The following is a 19508-nucleotide window of genomic DNA, read 5'->3' as shown; positions in this document are numbered from 1 at the left end:
AAAAAAAAAAAAAAAAAAAAAAAAAAAAAAAAAAAAAAAAAAAAAAGGAAAAAGAAGCCAATTTAAGAGAGACCAGTAATTATGTAACAGGCACCATATACATATGGCAAACAGGGCCCGGCACTGGGGGAGTCTGGAGGCCAGCAAGGTTCCTCCCTGACAGGCTTCCTTTGCTCGGAGAGCAGTCTCTCGACTGACAGTCTGAAGCCACAGTGCTGCTGCATGTAGATCTGGAATGTTCCCCAGGGGCCCATGTATTGAAGGCTTTGGTCAGAGGGAGGTGATGGAGGCTTTAAGGAGGTAGGGCCTCATGGGATAAAGTAATTTAGGGTGTGCTCCTGGGGGTGGTATTATTGGTCTCTCCTTCCTTCCTTCTTTCTTTGCTTCCTGGCCCAGGAGGCAAGTAGTTTTGTCCCCCACCCATGAGCAAAGCCAAAAATCCATTTCTTTAGCCACCCTTCCATACTGGCTGCTTTCCAAGTGCTCAGTAGCCACACATGGCTCTGGCACCACGTTGAAGAGCACACACACACACACACACACACACACACACACACACACACAGAGAGAGAGAGAGAGAGAGGGAGAGAGAGAGAGAGAGAGAGAGAGAGAGAAAATTTCTACCTCATTTCAGGACAGCACAGCCCAATCATGGACATGGATCTAAAACCAAGGCTGAAAGATGAGTGGCTAGTTTCTTACCACAGGCCCCAAACAGCACAGCTAATCAACCATGAACATGGATAACTGTAACCATGAGCCAAATACCCCTTCCCCCATCTCTCTGTGCTTGGGATTGGACAGAGGGCCTCATATATGCCAAACCCATGCTCTACCCTGACCCAGCCCACCCCCAGCTGTTTTTTAGGAACTTTGTTATCCTGACCAACACAGACATTGTAGAGCATTTCCCTGTTTGTATCTAAAAGCAAACTGGATAAAAAGCCCACTTTTTACTTTGAAAGATTAATGTAATGCTGCTGTAACAGTAGCTTAAATGGGAAAAATAACTTTATATTACAGTTCAATATGAAATACTCAGATATAATGATGCTTTCAGATACTTAAAGCTACACATGATGGGTGAAACTGAATTTAAAAGGGCCAGAGGAATATTTACTTGGGTGTTGTTGATACCCTTCATATATCTGACATTTTGAAACCCGGGCTAAGAAACTATATTCAGATAGAAAGATATAGGCAGGTAGACGCACAGACTGACGGAGTCGCCATGTCCCTCTGCGGTAAGGACACAGCTTCTACCATCTGTGATGTGGTTGGGAAATGGTGAGCAACTCGTGCGGAATTCCAAACAGAACAAAGTATAACGCCCCCACTCACACAGCCTTGGCTTCTTGGAAAAATTCTTTGCATATCATAGCTGTGCAGAAACTTGTTCACTCATCAGGCAGAGCTCAGTGCTGATCTTGGATCATTACAGTGGTCATGTCCCCTGCACAGTCGTCCAGCTGGCCATGTGGATGCTGTGTGGAGGTGGGCGCCAGAGGCTCATTTTAGCAGGACCCCGGGGGTGAGAGGCTCTATGCCTAGTCATTCTCCCACAAGCTCCAAAGGGTCCTTGGCAGGGGCAGCTTCTCCTCGTTCCTGATTGCTCCCCAGTCTTGGTCTCGTGTCTTCCTGGCCAGCCTGGGCCTGACCTTGTTTTCATGTTGGTGGCATCGTGTGCACAGCCACAAGGGGGTCGCTGTTCGGCCACAAGGCTACGTCTGTATCCTGGGGGGGGGGGGGCATCTCAGGTTGCTGCCTCCACACAGCCTGCCACTATCCTGCCTTTTCCTGTGGGATCCCTCACCCGTAGTGGTTTCGGCCTGCATCTGCTCTACCATGGGACAGTGCTAGGGCTTGCTGGCCATCTTTAAGAGGAAGGAGGTCACCCCAGCTTATGGGGTCAGGGTTAGGGCAGTGCAGGGGCTATGTGGACTTGACACAGTTGGTACGCAGCAGATGCCAGCTTCCATGCTTCCTCACAGCCTCCTTCCTCTCCATTGGGTTTTCTCCGTCTCTTATTTTGTTTCCTTAGCATTGGTCTCACAGTTTAAATCCGATCTACATTGCCCAGTATGGCAGTCACCAGTCAGAGGTAGCTATTTAAAGTTAGAATAATTAAAATTAAGCAAAGATACAAACCTATTCCTTTAGCCACCCCACCACACTGGCCACATTCTAAGTAGCCACACACAGCCCTGGCACCACTTTGGGAAGCACAGAAAGATGAGAAACTTTATCTCAGGTCAGCACAGTTTATTCTCGACATGGATCTAAAACAGAGGCTAAAAGATAAGTGACTAGTTTCTAGTCATTTCCTCCCAGAACTGTAATTCTCACTTGCAGAATACAAGCTCAGCTCACTGTCATACTAGAGTAGTAAAAAGCCCATTTTCCTGCAATGACCTGGGCCCAGAATTGGACTCTGTTCTTCATTTAAACACAAAATATACACAGCTGAGGTTCTTCACAGCACCCCTGGTTTGAACGTGTGTTGAGAACTTAGTCCCCAAATCAAGATGATGACAGAGCCTTTGGGAGGAGGTTGGGCTTAGTGTTAGGGGTGTTAGTGGCTTTGTCAGAACCATCAGTGTCACTGAGCCACCACGTGATTCCCAGGTCACCTTGCTGCAGTGTTGAGGGTCTTGCCAGATGCTGACATCAGACTCTGACGATTCCCAAGCCAACTGAGCCTCTGTTGTTGATAAACTAACCCAGTCTTGGGTATTTTGTCATGACAACAGAAAACAAACTAAGAAACTTTAAAATTTTGGGAAGAATCATTTGACGGATGATGAAACCAACAGGAGGAACTGATGAAAAGCCTGACTGGGCTTCTAAGTCAAACCTGATTGAAGACAGCACCCCCTACCATGCAGAGAAAACTGGAGTGACCCCTGCTCACACCCTCAAAGGAAAGGCCCAGAGTGGACTCAAGATCTAAGTGTGAGGGAAAAGTAAACAGAATAACACACAGTGACTGGATTTGTGACCCAGGGGTGGACGACTCACTTCCAAAGCAGAAGCCAGAAGGCAAGAGAACTCGGTCACATCATGGCACCGCAGACTGTCCCAGCGGATCCTCTTGGGTGCTGTCACACCAGGCTTCCTGGGGCACATAGGATGATGCCCACTCACTGTCATCTCAGGAGGAGGGGGCTTTCTCTGGGATGCATGGAGGACTGTCTAAGGGACAAGTGGTGAGCCGAGGGACCCAGAAACATGGTCTGAAACCCAGCACTGAGCAGTTGAAGAGCACAGGAGAAGGAGGAGGGGCCACGAGAATACCCGGTACCGTCTATACAAGTATAAAACTCACGCTTTGCAGGAGAACGCACAAGGGGAAGGCAGAGCCCTTCATTTGAGGGGGATTCCTCATCACCACTCATAGATGCCTGCAACTGCTGAGGCTCTGAGCTCGCTGTGCATTTCCCTCCGCTGTAGATTGGTGAGAAGGTACAGTTTATAAACTAGGCACAGTAAGAGGTCAAGAGCAATGATTCACACCACACTGGGTCAGTTACTACATCAAGTAAAGTACGCCCTGTCTTAGATTTCTATTGCTGTGAGACCATGACCGAAAGCAAGGTGGGGATGAAATGGTTTATTTCATCTTAAAAGTTTCAGTCCATCACTGAGGGAAGCCGGGGCAGGATCTGAAGCAGAGGCCGTGGAGGAACACTGCTTACTGGTTTCTTCCCCATGGCTTGCTCAATCTGTTTTCTTATACAGCCCTGGATCACCTGCCCAGCGGTGGCACCATCGGTAAAGAGGGAGACTCTCCCCCGTCAAGAATCAAGAAAATGCCACACAGACATCTGCAGGGTGCATTTTCTCCTGAGAGTTCCTCTTCCCAGACAATCCTAGCTTGCGTCAGGTTGACATAAACCTACCCAACATCAGCCAGCGGAGATGGCTGTGGACCGGCATGAATATGGAAAGGGCTGACAGCAGGATGGCATGGGATTTACCACACTTTCCAGACCACGGTGCAATGTGAAGTGTACAAACTGCTTATTCCTGGCATTTTCCATTTTCAGATCGTGACTGGCCATTGTGACTGAATCCATGGACAACGAAACTGAGGGTGTGTGTGTGTGTGTGTGTGTGTGTGTGTGTGTGTGTGTGTGTGATTAGTGACCACTGACATGACAGGAGGAAAGGGAGAGAAGCAGAAAGCCCATTGCTCCCCCATCTACCCCGTCCAAGTTTCTTGCTCAGGACACACAAGGTGCCCCAATGGCAGGTGTGACAACAGCAAGGCAGCATATGAATCAGGAGTATTGTCACGCATGTGTGCGTCCCAGGGCCTGTGCATGCTGGGAAGGCACTCTGCCATGCACTGCCATTTAATCCAGCAACTGGCAAACTTTTTCTGAAAATACTTCAGGCATGCATGGTCTCTGAAACGTGAAAGCAGCCACAGAGATCTCAAAGGACAAACACGGTTCTTCTAAGAAAATCTTAGACAGTCCTCACAAACTCTTAGAATTTCATGAAAATTTCACACCGTGAAATATCCATTTTGAGGTTTCTTTAAATCATTAAAAGTGAAAAATATCCCAGCACTCAGGGAGGCAGAGGCAGGCCAATCACTGTGAGTTCGAGGCCAGCCTGGTCTACAAAGAAAAGAAAAGAAACAATCCTTAGGATGTTCCAGCTAGCATGGGGCTTGGTTCTGTCTTGATGAGGTAAATGATGATTTCTGCTCTCTCTGCCAAGCTTGTCTGGGCAGAATGTGTTTAATCAACTGACATCAGTGTCTTCACTTTTGCTCTCTGCCCAGTGCTGCCTGAGGCCCTTGGATAAACTATCTACCAACCAGGGCAGAGAGATACCCTGAGGAGCCACAGTCACTGGAACCCTGCGGTCATCCCCCAGGCAAGATGGGTGACGAGCTAAGGAGGGTGGAGAATCGTGTTTCTGTTAGCATTTCTTATCAGGAATACTCGCCCCTGGACTTTCCATTCGAGAGCACAAATGTTATTTCTTAAGCTGTTATGGGATGGGTTTGTGTAACCTGTAGCTGGAAGTATTATCATTACTACAGTTTACAGCTTTACTTGGGGTATGAGGTGAAGCTGTGGCAATAAGGGCCCTGGCACACTGCCTCACACACAGCAGCTGCCCAGAAAGGCTGACTCTAGTGCTGTGTCCATGCTACCTCCGCCCACCTCAGCCCCACAGAACCAGGATCCAGCTGGAGAGGGTAGGCCACCTCCAGCAATCCATGCCTGTAGCAAGGTTTTCTCTCCAGGAGGTGGTCTTGGGAGTATGGGGACCTGCCAGTCAAGGCAGAGAACTATTGAAAGGGAGGGGTGCAGGCAGCCTGTAGTTCACAGCACGGCACCGGTGGCCACATCCACAGGCAGAGACCCCTGTCATTCAGAAGCCCCAGCCTTGCTTCTGAGGTCTCCTGGGCTCCGCATCATGCCTTCTACTGAAAGCAAGTGAAGACTGTCCTAAAACATCTGCAGGTACTCCCACAGCAACCACTGCAACCACAGCAACCGAAGGACAGGCTACTGTGCCACACCAGCGTGAGGGCCAGGCATGGGGAACCATCCAGCTTTTTGTTTTGTTTTGATTTTTTGAGACAGGGTTTCTCTGTGTAGCCCTCGCTGTCCTGGACTCCCTCTGCAGACCAGGCCTGCCTCGAACTCACAGAGATCTGCCTGCCTCTGCCTCCCAAGGGCTGGGATTAAAGGCGTGCGCCACCACTGCTTGGGTCCAACCCAATCTTAGTCTTGGCCTCTTCAGATATGGATGAACAGTGTCTCAGGTGTGCTTCTCAGCCTTGAGTCTTTTGAGCCACTCTGTACTTTGGAAACTTCGTGAAGTCATAAGGCTAACAGGACCCTGGATGCCGGGCGTCTCCATGCCACTTTGGTGTAGACATCCAGGCCACAGCCTTCCCTGGAGGCTCTGGGGGGTTCTACACCATAGCTTCCTTTGCTGTGAGGTATTTCCGGAGCTGGGAAGCCTCCCAGAAGTTGAGACAAGCCATGTGAAAACAAGAGAACAACAGCAGGAAGAAGAGCCAGAGCTGCTGCCAGGGAGAAGTGGGAAGTAAATCATGAAGAAGGCAGCATGGGTGGGGAGGGCAGCCCAGGGGTCTTCTGCTGGGCAGTTTCTGGTTTCGCTGGGGCCTGTGGCGCCCCAGCAGGCCCCACAACACACTCTGGGGCATCTCTGTCCTTAGCAAGAGTGGACCCAGACCTCATAGCTTAGCTGTCCTCCCCACCCCCGGTAGGTAGACTTCAGGAAGTTGTCACAAAGCAAAGGGATGGTGGGAAGGATAGAGTGTGGGGCAGCAGGGAAGCGCTTTGGTGGGACTGGGTATCTGGCTGAGGCCTGTGGTGGTCACCAGAGACCAACCTAGGGCTGCAGAGGGCTGTGGTGGACTCAAGGGCTGAGTGGGTTGGTAGACATAGTGCAGCCAGCCGGCCCTGGCACAGCAAAGGCCAGAGGTCAGATCACTTGGATCTATGAATGCCATGGCAGATAGACTGTGATTAGGGCGCCCGGAAGGCCACAGTGTCCCTGAGTGAATGACTGGAAGGGAGCTGGGAGCAGGGTAGGAGCCAGGACAGCCACTGGAGGTGGTGCTGGGCTACAATGGGCAGAATAGGAACAGGCAGAGCGAAGATAGGGCCAGGGCTGGGCTTCATGGGGCAAGCCAAGGTCTGGGGCTTTCAGCCTGCTCCCCTCTCTAGCTTGTATGGCTTGTTTTCATCTAGGGCAGGTCCCTCTGCACATGACACTCTAACCTCACATCGGCCCTGGGTTCTGCAGTGGGTCTTCCTGGCTGAGACCGGAAGACCTGAGTGATGCCAGCATTACCTCAGAGAAGAGCCACCCACCTGCTGTGGGCAAGGCCACCCCAGATTTAAACATTGAATCATGGCTGCTGGAGACAGGGCCTGTATATGGGTAAATAGGTAAAATGAAGTCTTAGGGGTGAGCTGTCCTCCAGTTTGTCCAGCATCCTGGTAGAAACACTCAGGAGGGGGTGTTTGTATTGTTCTCATCAACCCATTTTATGGATAAGGAAATCACGGCTCCTGAAGGCAAGGAGGGTCATGTCCACAGCTCAACCTTGCCTCTCTCCTCCCCACACAGTTTGTGCAAAGAGATGGAGGAACAGAAGTTTCCCCCACTTCATAGGTGAAGAACTTGGGCTCATAGAAGGACAACACCTCCAGGTCCTGCAAAGTGCATGGAGAGGGCTGGGATCTAGGCCTGTGAGCCTGGGCCTCTCCCCATCTTGTCTCTGCTTTGGGCCTGTTCCATTGTCCCTGAGAAAAGGGCCTCTGTTCCTACCAGCAGCCACCCACATGGCCTCAAAGGACAATAGGACAGCTGCCCTGGGCCCTGCCTTGTCCTTTTCTCTGTCTTTCTGACTGGCTGGCTGTGGCTTCCAGGTCAGGCAGGGCTGCTGTGGTGGGTGCGAACAGAGGGGGTGCTTTGAACGGCCTTATCTTTGTGTGCCTTTTGTGGTGCTCTGCACGCGGAGCTGTCCTCTGTCTCCCTCCTTTCCTGGCCTTTTCATCCTCCTGACAACAAAGCCACAGAGGCCCCACTCGGTGTTCAGGAGGGAAGGGGGATGCATCTCTGCAGAGCTAAGTTCCTCGCCAGGTGTTCTCACAGCTGGGGCGGTGAGAGAGCCTCAAGAGACAGAAAAGCTACAAATACAACCAGAGATTTCACATGCAAAACGTGAACAACCCCTCCTGGAGGCAGGGCTGCCCTTCAGGCCTCCAGGCCACTCTGGATAGCCTGGGCTCAAGCTGCTGAGGCCTTTCCGAGGCTAGCATCCATCCGAAAGTTCCTGCCACCGCCCAGCTGCTTACGCCATCTGGCTGTGTGTCAGGCCTGGGTTGGGGGCCTGCTGTTTCCTTGGAGGGAACAGTTAGGGGAAGGGTGTGTCTGTGTACCCTCGCTAGCAAGCACTGAAGTGTCTGAGCCGTGCAGGTCGTTGGGGACAGAGTCCTCCCAGCTACCGTCAGTGCATCTGGAGACAGGAAACCTGGCTTGGTGACAAGCCTGGGTTATGTCCACCAGGTCCCTCCCTGGGCTTCACTGTCCAGAGCCTTGAGTCCCAGGTAGACTGCTCCTGAGATAAGGATCAGGATTTGTGCTGTGAGATCATGAGCTGATGAGGCCATGTGGTGTTTGTTTGTATGGGTCCACACTCCTTCACGGTCCTCTCTGTGAAGGTCCCAACCCCAGAGGCAAGCAGGCCTCCCTGTGGTTCCAGGAGTGAGCTTGTGACTGAGGTATGGCTAATGAGGGCATCAAATTATCCTGGCCTGCAAGATGAGTCCAAGGAGGGACATGTTTCCAAGGTGGTGCAGAGGCTCAGTTCTGGACATCCATGGGATGCTCAGGCAAGGGACTGAGCATCCGTAATGGTGCTCTGCAGCGTGGGGGAAAGAGCCTGCTTGCAAGTGAAGCCAGTCCCCGGCAGAGTGGTGACAGGGCCTGGGCACCCTGGCACACCTGATGTTGGACACACCTAGGCTTTGTGGCTCCAATGCTTGAGTTTGTTTTCGAAAGCCAGTTTGAGTTAAGCTTCCTTGCATTCATCCAAGAGAACTGGCTGACAGAAAGTAATGAAAAGAGAAAACGGGAGTGAGGTAAGGTGTGTGTGGCTGTGTCTAAGTGGGTGAAGGGGCCCGTGGAGCACACTGATCAGGCAGGGCTGAATGATATTTATGAATGGCGGGACAAATGTTCCTGCTGTTGCTGTTTCTTACTGCAACACATTCTCTCTCTTCCTTACCACGTCAACACAGTCTTGGAGGCAAAAACCTTTGCTAGGCCCAGGTGGCTTGCCTTGATTTTTCACTAACCTACTTTACTCCAGGTTCTTAAACACATTTACCTCCCTTCCGACCCCCGACCTTAGGTAGGAGCTTAGTGGGGAACAGGGCTGTAGACCGACCTCTTTTATCTACTTTTTGCTGATTAGGGTGACTGAAGAAAGCAGCTAAGACCATGAGGTAGGGCGGGGGAGAGGCTAGCTCTGGGGAGTGGAGCTGGCAAGCCATGATGGGAAGACTGCTGGACTCAGCAGCAGGGCTGGGCCATGTGGGTACTTCTATACCCCAAGAAGACCTGAGACCCTTTTATACTTGGGGACTTCTGTCTGACTTGGGATCTCACAAGCCTGAAGGTACCAGTGGCAGCTTTGTGGCTCCTCTGACACATTATGTCCTAACATGTGTGACCAGGACCTGCTCCCTGAAGCCAGGAGACCATCTGAGAATGATGGCTGTTTATATTCCATTTCTGTATCCTTGGGGGATTTGGCACAGGTCTTGATCCATGGAACATGCCTATAAAGTATGGTTCAGTCAATAAATGAAGGTCTCCAGTTGTGTAGGTATTTGCAGTATCTTTTAAGTTAGTGGGCAAGGTGGGAGCCTGGAGCACTATGGAAAGTTCCCTTCCATCTACGAACAAACAGATATCCCGGGTGAAATACAACACATGAAAGGAAGGAAGAGGTCTCCGATCCATGTGAGGAGCGGGAGATGCTCACAAGGGCGGGAAACAAAAGACGACCTGCCATGTCTGCATAGGTCAGAGTTCAAATGACACGAGAGGCTCCCGCACGAGTCAGAGTTCAAGCAACACAAGACGATGAAAACCCTACTCCCAGGCCTGGGCTCTTTATCCTGAGTGTGAGGATTAATCTCTTCCAAGAATAAAGTGGGAAACTGAATTCTAAAAAAATAACTTTAAAGTGGTTCAGATAGAACCAGGCTGTGGTGAAGACGGGGCAGAGAACATCAAAACCCTGCTTCTATAGGGGACTCTCAAGGGCCACAGCTTTGCCACTGATAGACTTGCAGCAAAAGGTTGTACAGTGTGCCCGGAACTCATCATTTCAGAGACAGCAGATGTAAAACACTTGTGGAAACTTAGACACTTTGGCAATCCAAAAAGTAAACATGTCAGAGTCTGTGGAAGAATGGTCCTGGACCTCCCATAGGCACCACAGTTCTTGGATGCTCAACCTCTTCTGTACATTGGCATTGCATTTGCACAGAACCTTCGTACACCATATACATTAAACCATCCCTTAAGAGCTCAGAACACATAGCATGACGTTAGTGCTGTGTGCATGGCTGTGACACTACGTTGTATAGAAACAGTAACTCTACAGAAATATGTTCCCATAGACACAGCCTTTCCTGAGCACCGTTGGTCCTCCACTGATAGGAGATGGCCTTGATTAGCAGAAGACAGACTCTGTCTAAAAATTAGAGAAGACTGGATGGAGCCTACAACGCAGGACAGAGCAGGATGAAAAAGAAAGCTGGATCTGAAAAAGAAGTAAATGGAAGTCCTAGGGATGGGAAGTCGGCCTGTCACTGAAGAGAAATGGCAGAGTCTGGTTTACAGACGGGACCCTTAGTCACAGGGTTCCAGCCTCAGAGGTCCTTCATCGGCATCAGAGTGGAACGTTCTTTGAAAACTAGAAGAGGAAGTCCGTTTGTTCCAGATGGCTTCATGCTGCCCCAGGACAAACTCTCAGAGCTCTTGGACAGTGTTAGCATGCTGCCACCTAGGAGGGCAGGGAAGGCTTAGGCTTCGAGTGTACCTCTTTCTCCCATTTGTCCCTTCTGGGTGCAGACCCCAGTCTAGCACAGAGGAGGGAAGGTCTTAACCCGCAGGGACATCCTGGTGCCTGACAATGCACAAGCAGAGGTGTGTATAGCTCGTGTCTCTCTACTGTAGTTTGGATAGGAAATGCCCCCTCCCCCCAATGAGCTCATCTATTGGGGTATGAACTGCTAGGTGATCGGCTTTGGGAAGATGGCAGGATCTTGAGAGCTCTGACATAATCAATATATTCAAAACAATCAGTATAATCACAATGGGTTCATAATATGTTGGCATTATTGAGAGGTGGTGAAAGAGATGTGGTGGAGCCTGGTTTGTGGAAAAAGGGCACCAGAGCGTGTTCCTGTGGCCTGTAGCTGACCCTGGTTCCTTTAAACTCCTTTCTCTGCTCCTGGGCGGACATGAGGTAAGTAGCTGTTGCTATACGCTGCTGTTGCCCAGAATCAGTGGACGTGAGGGCTATGACAGAAACATCCCAAACCATGATCCAAAAGAAACCTTTCCACAGAGTGCCAGTACACAGCCTCCAGATGGTAAAACGCCCTGTGGATGTTTGGTGGGGGGTGAGCAGTGGGCCAACCCAAGAGGATGTGATGTTATTGGAGCCAATTAAGTGTGTGGCATTGGGCTGTGTAGGTGGGGGGTGGGGGTCCATCCTGCCTGCTCATGTACTAGGTCCAGCTAGAAGATCGATGCCTGGCTTTTTCGTCTGGATACAATTAGAATGACTTCAGGTTGGCCTTTGAGCTCTCATGCACTGACATTGAAAGGGTGCTTGCCATCAGATGGTGCTTAGCATCTATGAGTATTCTGCTTTCTCCCCCTTCCCTTTCTTCAAAGACTAAAAACTTTGGCATCAGTCAGCCCATAGCCTGCTAGCTTTGGCTACAGAAGATGAGCAGAGAAGGACTGCCTCCTGAGCCATTCAGTCATCTAGTCATCGCATGACCTTAATGTGGTGTCATTCACTCCCTGGCACTTGGTTTTCTCACTCCAGGCTCTAGGTTGCCTTTCTTATTCCCTCCATCTTTATTCCTCACAGTGTTTCTTCTGAGGCCTCTACAACAGCTCCTTCATCTTCCTTAAGAATGAAGTTCTGGCTGGGCATGGTAGTGCACGCCTGTAATCCCAGCACTCAGGGAGGCAGAGGCAGGTGGATCTCTGTGAGTTCGAGGCCAGCCTGGTCTACAGAGCAAGTCCAGGACAGCCAAGGCTACACAGAGAACCCCCGTCTCAGAAAACAAAAAAACAAGAAAGAATGGAACTCTGATTGTATTTGGGGCTCACCAGCAGCATCAGACACCATCGTGGGTGGCTCGGAAAATGACACAGTTCTTGCCAGTGAAATCCAAGTTCAGGTTCTGAATACAAGGGCACAGGCTCCCTGGGAGGGCATGTCCTCTTTCCTGTGTGGTCAGTGCTTGAGCTTGATTATAGGCGCTGCAGCCATCTCGTGATCAGTGAACACCAGCAACAACAAACAGAGCAGAAAGGAGAAAAGCGGCTTCGGGGAAGGCAGACCCTACTTTTCTACTTTCTGGCTGCCTCACATTCTCCTTTCTCACAGCCTCGCAATCCTTCTGTAAAATGAGGGTTGAGACCTCCATCTTGTACCACAGTTTTGAGGTCCAAGCTCTGTGACGGATAGGAACTTACTGTCTCTACTGTCAAGCTCTTTCCTAGTGTTGTGGTTGTCCTAATGCTTAAATAAGGAATTGTAACTTTAAGGCAAAATGAAGAAGACCATTTGTTTCTCCTCATGGACCTGGACCTTAGGTCAACCAGCTCTGATCTGTAGCCCATCAGCTATGCAAACAGGAAGCAACTATGCAAACATTTGGAGCTGCAGGAGGCTGGCCAGGGCCAGCGTCTCCCAGCTGTGAGTGCCTCAGAAGTCAAGGATGAGGTCCTTGCTCTGAGGACATAAGTTCAAAGCCACCCACTTTTGGATGTCCTCCCCTGGACTCTGTCAGATCACCCTCTCTCAAGGGAGAACTGTCCCTGATGGCTCCTCTAAGCTGTCCCTTGTTCTTTGTCCCTCCTCTCTGCCCCATCACAGCTGGGACTGGGGTATTTTTTTTTTTTTTTCTGTATGAAATGTAATCTTCTTGGGTTTTCCTGGCTTGAAATGTTTCCACAGTTTCATGCTCTCCAAGGAATAGATAAAGGTTATGCTACCTTCCAGGCTCTCGACGTCTGGCTTTCCCCTTGCTTCCCAGCTAGGCTGACTTCCGTTTAGTTTCTGGAATGTTCTATGGTGGTCCTGCGGGCTTTGCCCATATTGTTCCCATTTCCTCAGCTTTCAGCTCCCACTTGTGGGGCAGGCAACAGGCTAAGTCTGCAGCAGGAACACAACCACCCCAGCTCTAGCATTTCTCCCGCCTGCTGCCTCACATCTGTTCCTATGCTTCCTGATGGCAGCCCAGGACAGGGATTTTGGTCTGTTCTGTTCACAGTCACACCCCTCACTAGGCTGACAGTGGCCCAGGGAAGATCTCGGCTGCTGTGCAGGTCAGGGGGGCAGGGCCAATCTGCCATGTGAAAAAATGAGCATCCGGCACAGCCAGGCAGAGCCTCCCAGCCGGTCTGCTCTGCAAAGACTCCAGCTGCTCCGCCCAAGAGCAGCAGGCTGGAGGAAGGCTGGTGACCTGTCCAAGCCACACATGTCAGCCTTGCTAGAATCGGTGCCTGGTCCCCAGTCTAGCTTCCTGCCCGGTCCAGCTAGCACAAAAGGCCACTCTAAATCTGTCTCCTCATCTGAAGAATGGGACCCTCTTCAGTGGGCTGCCGTAAGGATTAACTGAAGCAAGCCCATAGGGTGCTTTTGCTCAGGGCCTGAACACAGTGTGCAGTCAGTGCCAATCGGGATCAAATCGAAGAGCTAAGAATGAATATCACTGCTTGCGATCCACGAGTAGCAAGCAAAAGGATTCCATAGATGAACAGGAGGTGAAGGGATGGATGGAGAGCTGGATGATCCGATGGACGGTAATGGAGTCCACAACGACTTAAGAAATGGAAGGACCATACGTATGAATGGCTGAAGACAGGACAGAACACTAGAGAGCGCAGTAGGGTTGCACGTCTAGATTTGGAGAACAGGACCAGCCCCGTCCGTTCCTAGCAGGTTACCGCTCGGCTCACCTGTACCGCCTAAGCTCCGCCTCCAGTCGCTGCACTTGGCGCTGTAAGCGGGGAAGGCGCCGCGCCAGCGCCTCCAGCTCCCGCACGCGGTGCAGGCTGCGCAGCACCGCCTGCCGGGCCTCCTCCGTGCGCAGCCGCACCTCCACCTGGCCGCGCTGCAGCCGCCGGGCGCGCGCCTCCGCCTCCGCCAGCGCGCCCTGCGCTCGCTGCAGCTCGTGCGCCGCGGCTTCCGGGACGTCCGCCTGGCTCTTCCAGAGGCCGACCTGTCCGCGGGAAGCCGGAATGAGTGCCCACCGCAGGAGCCCACGGGGACGTCCCCTCACACCACAAAGTTTGCTCACTGAACAGCTGGCGTGGGGGGGTAACGCACGTGGGGGCAATAGTACCCCCCCCCCCCCCCACCAACACGAGGGAAGCTGGGACGGGAAATCACAGTACTGTTGACAGTAATCCCCCAAAGTCGTTACTTCTAGGCCTAACTTCTGCATCCAGTGGACGCTGCTCCTTATTCTCTGGACTCAAGGCCCAGCATAAATACCCGGCTGAGGTTTCCGCCCTTCCTGAGATCTCTGCACTAGACTGTCTTTGGAAACGGGGGTGGTCTGTCTTGTTCACCGGGAAGCTGGCACATGTGCCCAGTAGACACTTGAGCGCGAAAGAAAGATGGAGAGACCCTTTTAGCTAGTCTCAGACACCCCACGCTTCACTTCTCCCCACGCTGCGCACTTCAGGGGTTCCCTCTGCCCCGCCTAAGGCTCCCCTGCCACACAGAGGAACCATGCAGGCCACCCTGGCACCTAATTGTACTCTGCAGCGTGTAGGCAGGGGACATCGCCGGTTTCTTCTGGTCCTCTTCCCACAAGGGCCCTTCTCTCCTGTGGTTGGCCACCTGCGCTGCCCTCAGCACCAAGCCGGCCGTTCACAGGGCCCAAGTGTTTGCTGACTGATCCCGGAGGCCAGGCTGAACCTGCAGTTCACTTAATGGCTCCACCTCAATAGCTCAGAGCGGGCCTGGCCCTCAGCCTTAGCCATCCTGTCTTTTTCACTTGGGCTCGAGGCCTGGAACTGGGGGATCCCACAGGTTTCCCTGACTTGGGGAAGGGCGGGTCCTCTTGTTTCCCCTAAACCTCCCCGAGGAAGGGTGCTTGCTGACCCATCGGTGAGCGACTGCCTGCACAGGCTCTTTCGTGAGTTAGAAGGGACTGGGGTGGGAAGTTGGGGTCTTAAGGAACGATAATTGGGGTGGGAGCTGGAAAGAGGGGAGTGCAGTGGGGAACGGAGAGGGCCAGCTGAGGGGCGAGTGGGCCGAGGTGGAGCGCCCAGGTCTCCACCCCCGACGCCCCGCGCACCTGAAGAGCCAGGCAGCGCGCGTCGCTGCTCTGCAGCGCAGCCCTTAGGTCCTCCACCAGCTCGCGCAGGCTACTGTTCTCCTCCTCCAGATGCGCCGCGTGCTCGCCATGGGCGCCACCGCGCAGGCTCGGTGAGCCAGGCCGGCGGCGGCGGCGGCGCGGGCGGCGGAGGCGGATCTGGGTCTCGATGTGCTCGCTGAGAGCTCCGCGGGGCAGCCGGGGTCCCGCTCGGGTGCTGAAGTAGCCGCAGAGGCGGGCGTGGAACTGGCGGAAGGTGAGCTCGGGAGGGTCGGCGCGCAGGGCCAGGCGCGCCTCTTCCCTGGCGTCCGCCTCTCCCCCGGCGCCCGTCGCGGCAGCCGGGTCCTCGGCGGCCGCCTCCGCCGAGCCTGCGCCCTCGGCGGCCGCCTCCCCGTCAGCGTTGAGCCCCAGGACGGCGCAGAGCGCGCGGAAGTCGGCGCGCGGCAAGCGGCCCGCCCCGCGGCAGTCCAGGTGATGGAAGACCTCCTGCAGATACTGATCCAGACCCGTGGCCAGCACCACGATCTCGTTCTCCACGCCGCGGTCCAGCCCGTAGTGGTGAGCCAAGGCGCTCAGCAGCCACTGCGTGCGCCGCGCGGGCCTCCGGTACGGGTCTCCCGCCGCGCCCTCCATGCCCGGACCCCGGCGGCTCCTCTCGTCCCAGAGGCGCTTTCGGACGGCCGTCCGCGTCCGCGGAGGGAGGGGCTGGGCGGCCACCGCCGGGGCCGGAGAGGCGCGGGACCGCGTCCAGGCAGGCTGCGCGGGCCGTGCAGGGCGTCTGGGTTTGCCCCGGTGGGGGGCGCTGGAGCTGCGTGCTCCCTCCCTGGGGCTGTAGGCCTTGCCCCACGCTCCCCATCACTCCCCATCAGTCGCTGGCTCAGTTTTTTTGCCCTCTCTAGGCCTTCCCGCGGCTGTCGCCAGGGGCGGGAGCACTTGAGTCTGCAGTTGTGTTCTCTCATACTCACAGGCCCTTGCTCCAGCAAACTGCCTTGTGTCTTCTGCCCAGGAGCTGAGAAGCCTCCTCTGCAGACTGCTTCCTGAACTCCACCTCCCCTTTCCTAACCAAGAGAGAGGAGGAAACCAACTCGGAAGTGGGTGCAGTCAGCTTTGGTGAGGGGACCATGGCTGTCTACCGTAGCCCCTTTGGGGCTCCTGGTGCTGCTGACTTGGCGCTAGAGCTGAGTTTCTTCCTCAGTCTGTCATGGGGTGAACGGGGTTGTTTGGCCACCATTTTCTCTGGGCCCTAGAACTTGACTCTGGAAGATGAGCGACAGACCTGCGTCCTCTTGAGTGCTAATTGGCTTTTCCTTTCTCTTTCACAGAGAGCCTGCGCGGAGAGATGTGTTGGCACCTGCCGTGGGAACCTCTACCCAGCCATATTGGAGCAAAAGGCAAACTCAGCTGCCCTTGGATAGTAAATAGGCGGACCTTAGGGCACAGCTCTGATTTTAAAGGTTAAATCCCAGTTGAAAAGCGTTATCATCTTGTTTCCGACATTATAGCACCCCAGACCAGGACTTTGTCTTTTTTTTCCAACAAAATTCTTAAGCATTTTGTCTAAGGCATAACTTTAACTGGAATCAGAGATCCAAAGCATTTTGGACATATATACACCTATATATAATAGTTGTATGTTATATAAATATTATAGCTACTAAAAGCAATGGCAGTTTAGCAGAGTAAATATGCAACAATTCCACTTCTCAGCTTTGGCCTGGAACAACCCACACATGCAGCAGCACGTTCATTCACCACATCATTGATTATAACGGCTAGAAGCTGATACCAGCAGGGGTCCAGCTAGGACAGATCGCCAAACAGGAAGAGGGAGGACTGTGACTGTTAATACTCACGTGACAATAACAACACTGCACAAAATATTGCTAGATGTTTTTTACAAGATGTATATAAGGAACTACAGCTACAAAATAGATCTGGTTTCTACTTTTGGTGACTGTGAGCCTTTTGTTTTTGGTGCCCTGGCTCTTGCTTAAGTGGGAGATTGCATTATAATCACTCCATTTGCATGTATGCCGGCATACAGAAGAGAGCATCAGACAGAAGAGGGCATCAGATCCCGTTATAGATGGTTGTGAGCCACCATGTGGTTGCTGAGAATTGAACTCAGGACCTCTAGAGGATCAGCCAGTGCTCTTAACCCCTGAGCCATCTCTCTAGCCCTAGGAGATTACATTTCAGGTGCAGTGCACAGGCCTGTAATCCCAGCACTCTGGGACTCAGAGGCAGGTGGATCACTGTGAGTTCAAGGCCAGCCTGGTCTACAAAGTGAGTCTAGGACAGCCTAGGCTATACAGAGAAACCCTGTCTCAAAGAAACCAACTGGCCAAACAAACAAAAAAAGATGTACACAACAGATTTTAGTATGCTACAGTTGTCTAACAGAAACTACAATCTAGTACTTCGTTCCGCCCCTCCCACCCCAAGTAAAGCGGGTACTACTCACTCTTATCCTTCTACTACTGGCAGCTACTGAATCCATCCTTGGCCAATTCTAGACATCCATATAAATGGAATCACACAGGAGGTGACCACCTGGGGCTGCAGACAGGGCTCTTTGGTTAAGAGCATTGGCTGCTCACCCAGAGGACCTGGGTTCAATTCTCAGCACCCACAAGGCAGCTCACAACCATCTGTAACTTCAGTCCCAGAGACTCCTGTGCCCTCTTCTGACCTCTTTGCATGCACATGGCACACAGACACAAACAAGCAGAATACCATACACTTAGATTAAGAAAGGGGGTCTTCTTTCACTGGATCCTTCCTTCCTTCCTTCCTTCCTCCTTCCTTCCTTCCTTCCTTCCTTCCTTCCTTCCTTCCTTCCTTCCTTCCTTCCTTCCTTCCTTCCTTCCTTTTTGTATTTTCCTAGATCATCCTTATGTGATTTTTTTTTTTGTTTGTTTTTTGTTTTTGGAAAAAAAAAGTGTAGGTAAAAGCAAAACCACTTTTTCTATTAAAACAAGTGCAGTTAATACTGAATAGAACATAAAATTTACATTACTTTTTGGGACAAAGTACTTTTGACATCATAGACATTTCTAGCTTCAGGTTGTGTCCCTAGCCCCAAGTGGGAGAAAACCCTGCATGCTCACCTACCTAACATCATGGTCTCGGCCTCGTTGATAGAAGCCAAAAGCAGCAGAGTCAGTGCTTACTCCTTTGGCAAAGCACAAGCAAATTACTTAAACAAGCAACACCCTAGGCTTTCTCAGCTTTTTTTTTAAATTAACCTATCGATTTTTTGTGAATTTCATGTCACACATCCCAATCCCCCTCACCTCCCTATGTCTTCATATCTGCAACTCTCCCCCCACCAAAAAAAAAAAAGAAAAATAGAAATAATAATAAAAACAACAAAGAACCACATCTCCTGGAAGCTGCGGTGTGTCACAGCTGTGTACCAGCTTTTTAAGGAAACATATTCATGTGTTTATTTGTGTTGTAACACGTCCTGGCACTCAGTTTAGTTCTGAGTGATACTTCATTGCACGGATAGACCACATTTGCGTTGTTCATCCATCAGTTAATGAGTGTTAGGGTTTGACTATTGTGCATGACCCTGCTATGGCTTTTTTTTTTTTTTTTTTTTTTTTTTTTTTTTTTTTTTGACAAAGCTGGAATTGTCTAGGAAGAGGAAATGTCACCTGAGGAATTGTCTCTGTCAGGTTGGACTGTGGACACATCTGTGGGCGTTGATTAATGATTGATATGGGAGGGTCCATCCCCCTGCCCGTGGTGCCGCCCTGGGGCAGCTGGTCCTCGGTTGTATAAGAAAGCTGGGTAGAGAGAGCAAGCCAGCGAGTGTGGCTTCTCCATGGCCCCTGCTTCCGTTCTTGCTGTAAGTGTGCCTCCCTCAGCGATGCAGTGAATCTGGGAGGCAAATAGGCCTTTTCTTCCCCAAGTTGCTTTTGGTCATATTATTTATCCCAGCAATAGGAACAATCTGGGACAGATGGGTCCTGTGGTGGTTTGGCATCTTCTTGGGGAACGCCGCCTCCCTTTCACTAAGTGGCCTCCCCGTTTTCGCTGACACTGACAGTGGACCCCATGTGTTTTCCGTTGTGTTGAGCAATACAGAAATGTTCAACCTGCACTTTCTCCACAGCAGTCTCTGGTGCCAACCTCTTTCTTCAGGCTTGTGTCGCTCAGCTAGCCTTCACTGAACAGGTACCACAGCTGATTAGCTTCATAGGAGGAGAGAGGTTTATTTTGGCTCACAGTTTGCTTTGGAGATTTTGGCAACATACATGCACACATGGTGGAGTTAAAATAGCATACATTTCATGGGTGGTGAAGTGGTATGAATAAAATGGCCCTTTAGGCCCCTTGTGAGTGGCA

The 19508-nt window shown here is 51.8% G+C and overlaps 1 protein-coding gene and 1 long non-coding RNA gene across 3 annotated transcripts in view; one reads left to right on the top strand and one right to left on the bottom strand.

Moving 5' to 3' along the window:
* The window catches only part of Efcc1 (EF-hand and coiled-coil domain containing 1), a 29629-nt gene extending 13460 nt beyond the window's left edge, over positions 1-16169 (bottom strand). For both annotated transcript variants that reach the window (XM_055617429.1, XM_055617430.1), the window contains exons 1-2: positions 15135-16169; positions 13786-14048 (exon numbers count right to left, since the gene is read on the bottom strand). In XM_055617429.1, the coding sequence (XP_055473404.1) occupies positions 13786-14048; positions 15135-15785 (914 nt within the window). In that variant the 5' untranslated portion in view covers positions 15786-16169. The remainder of the gene's footprint in view (positions 1-13785; positions 14049-15134) is intronic.
* LOC129684313 (uncharacterized) lies at positions 15540-18730 on the top strand. The gene is made up of 3 exons (XR_008721304.1): positions 15540-15710; positions 16159-16262; positions 16475-18730. It is a non-coding gene; the product is annotated as an uncharacterized LOC129684313 (long non-coding RNA).
* Positions 18731-19508: the final 778 nt, after the last annotated feature.

Source organism: Psammomys obesus, unplaced genomic scaffold, assembly GCF_907164565.1.
Source record: "Psammomys obesus unplaced genomic scaffold, mPsaObe1.curated_primary_1811, whole genome shotgun sequence".
In the NCBI taxonomy this organism is placed as follows: Eukaryota; Metazoa; Chordata; class Mammalia; order Rodentia; family Muridae; genus Psammomys; species Psammomys obesus.
Note: the sequence above shows the minus strand (reverse complement) of the source record. Positions and strands in the feature narration are given on the sequence as shown.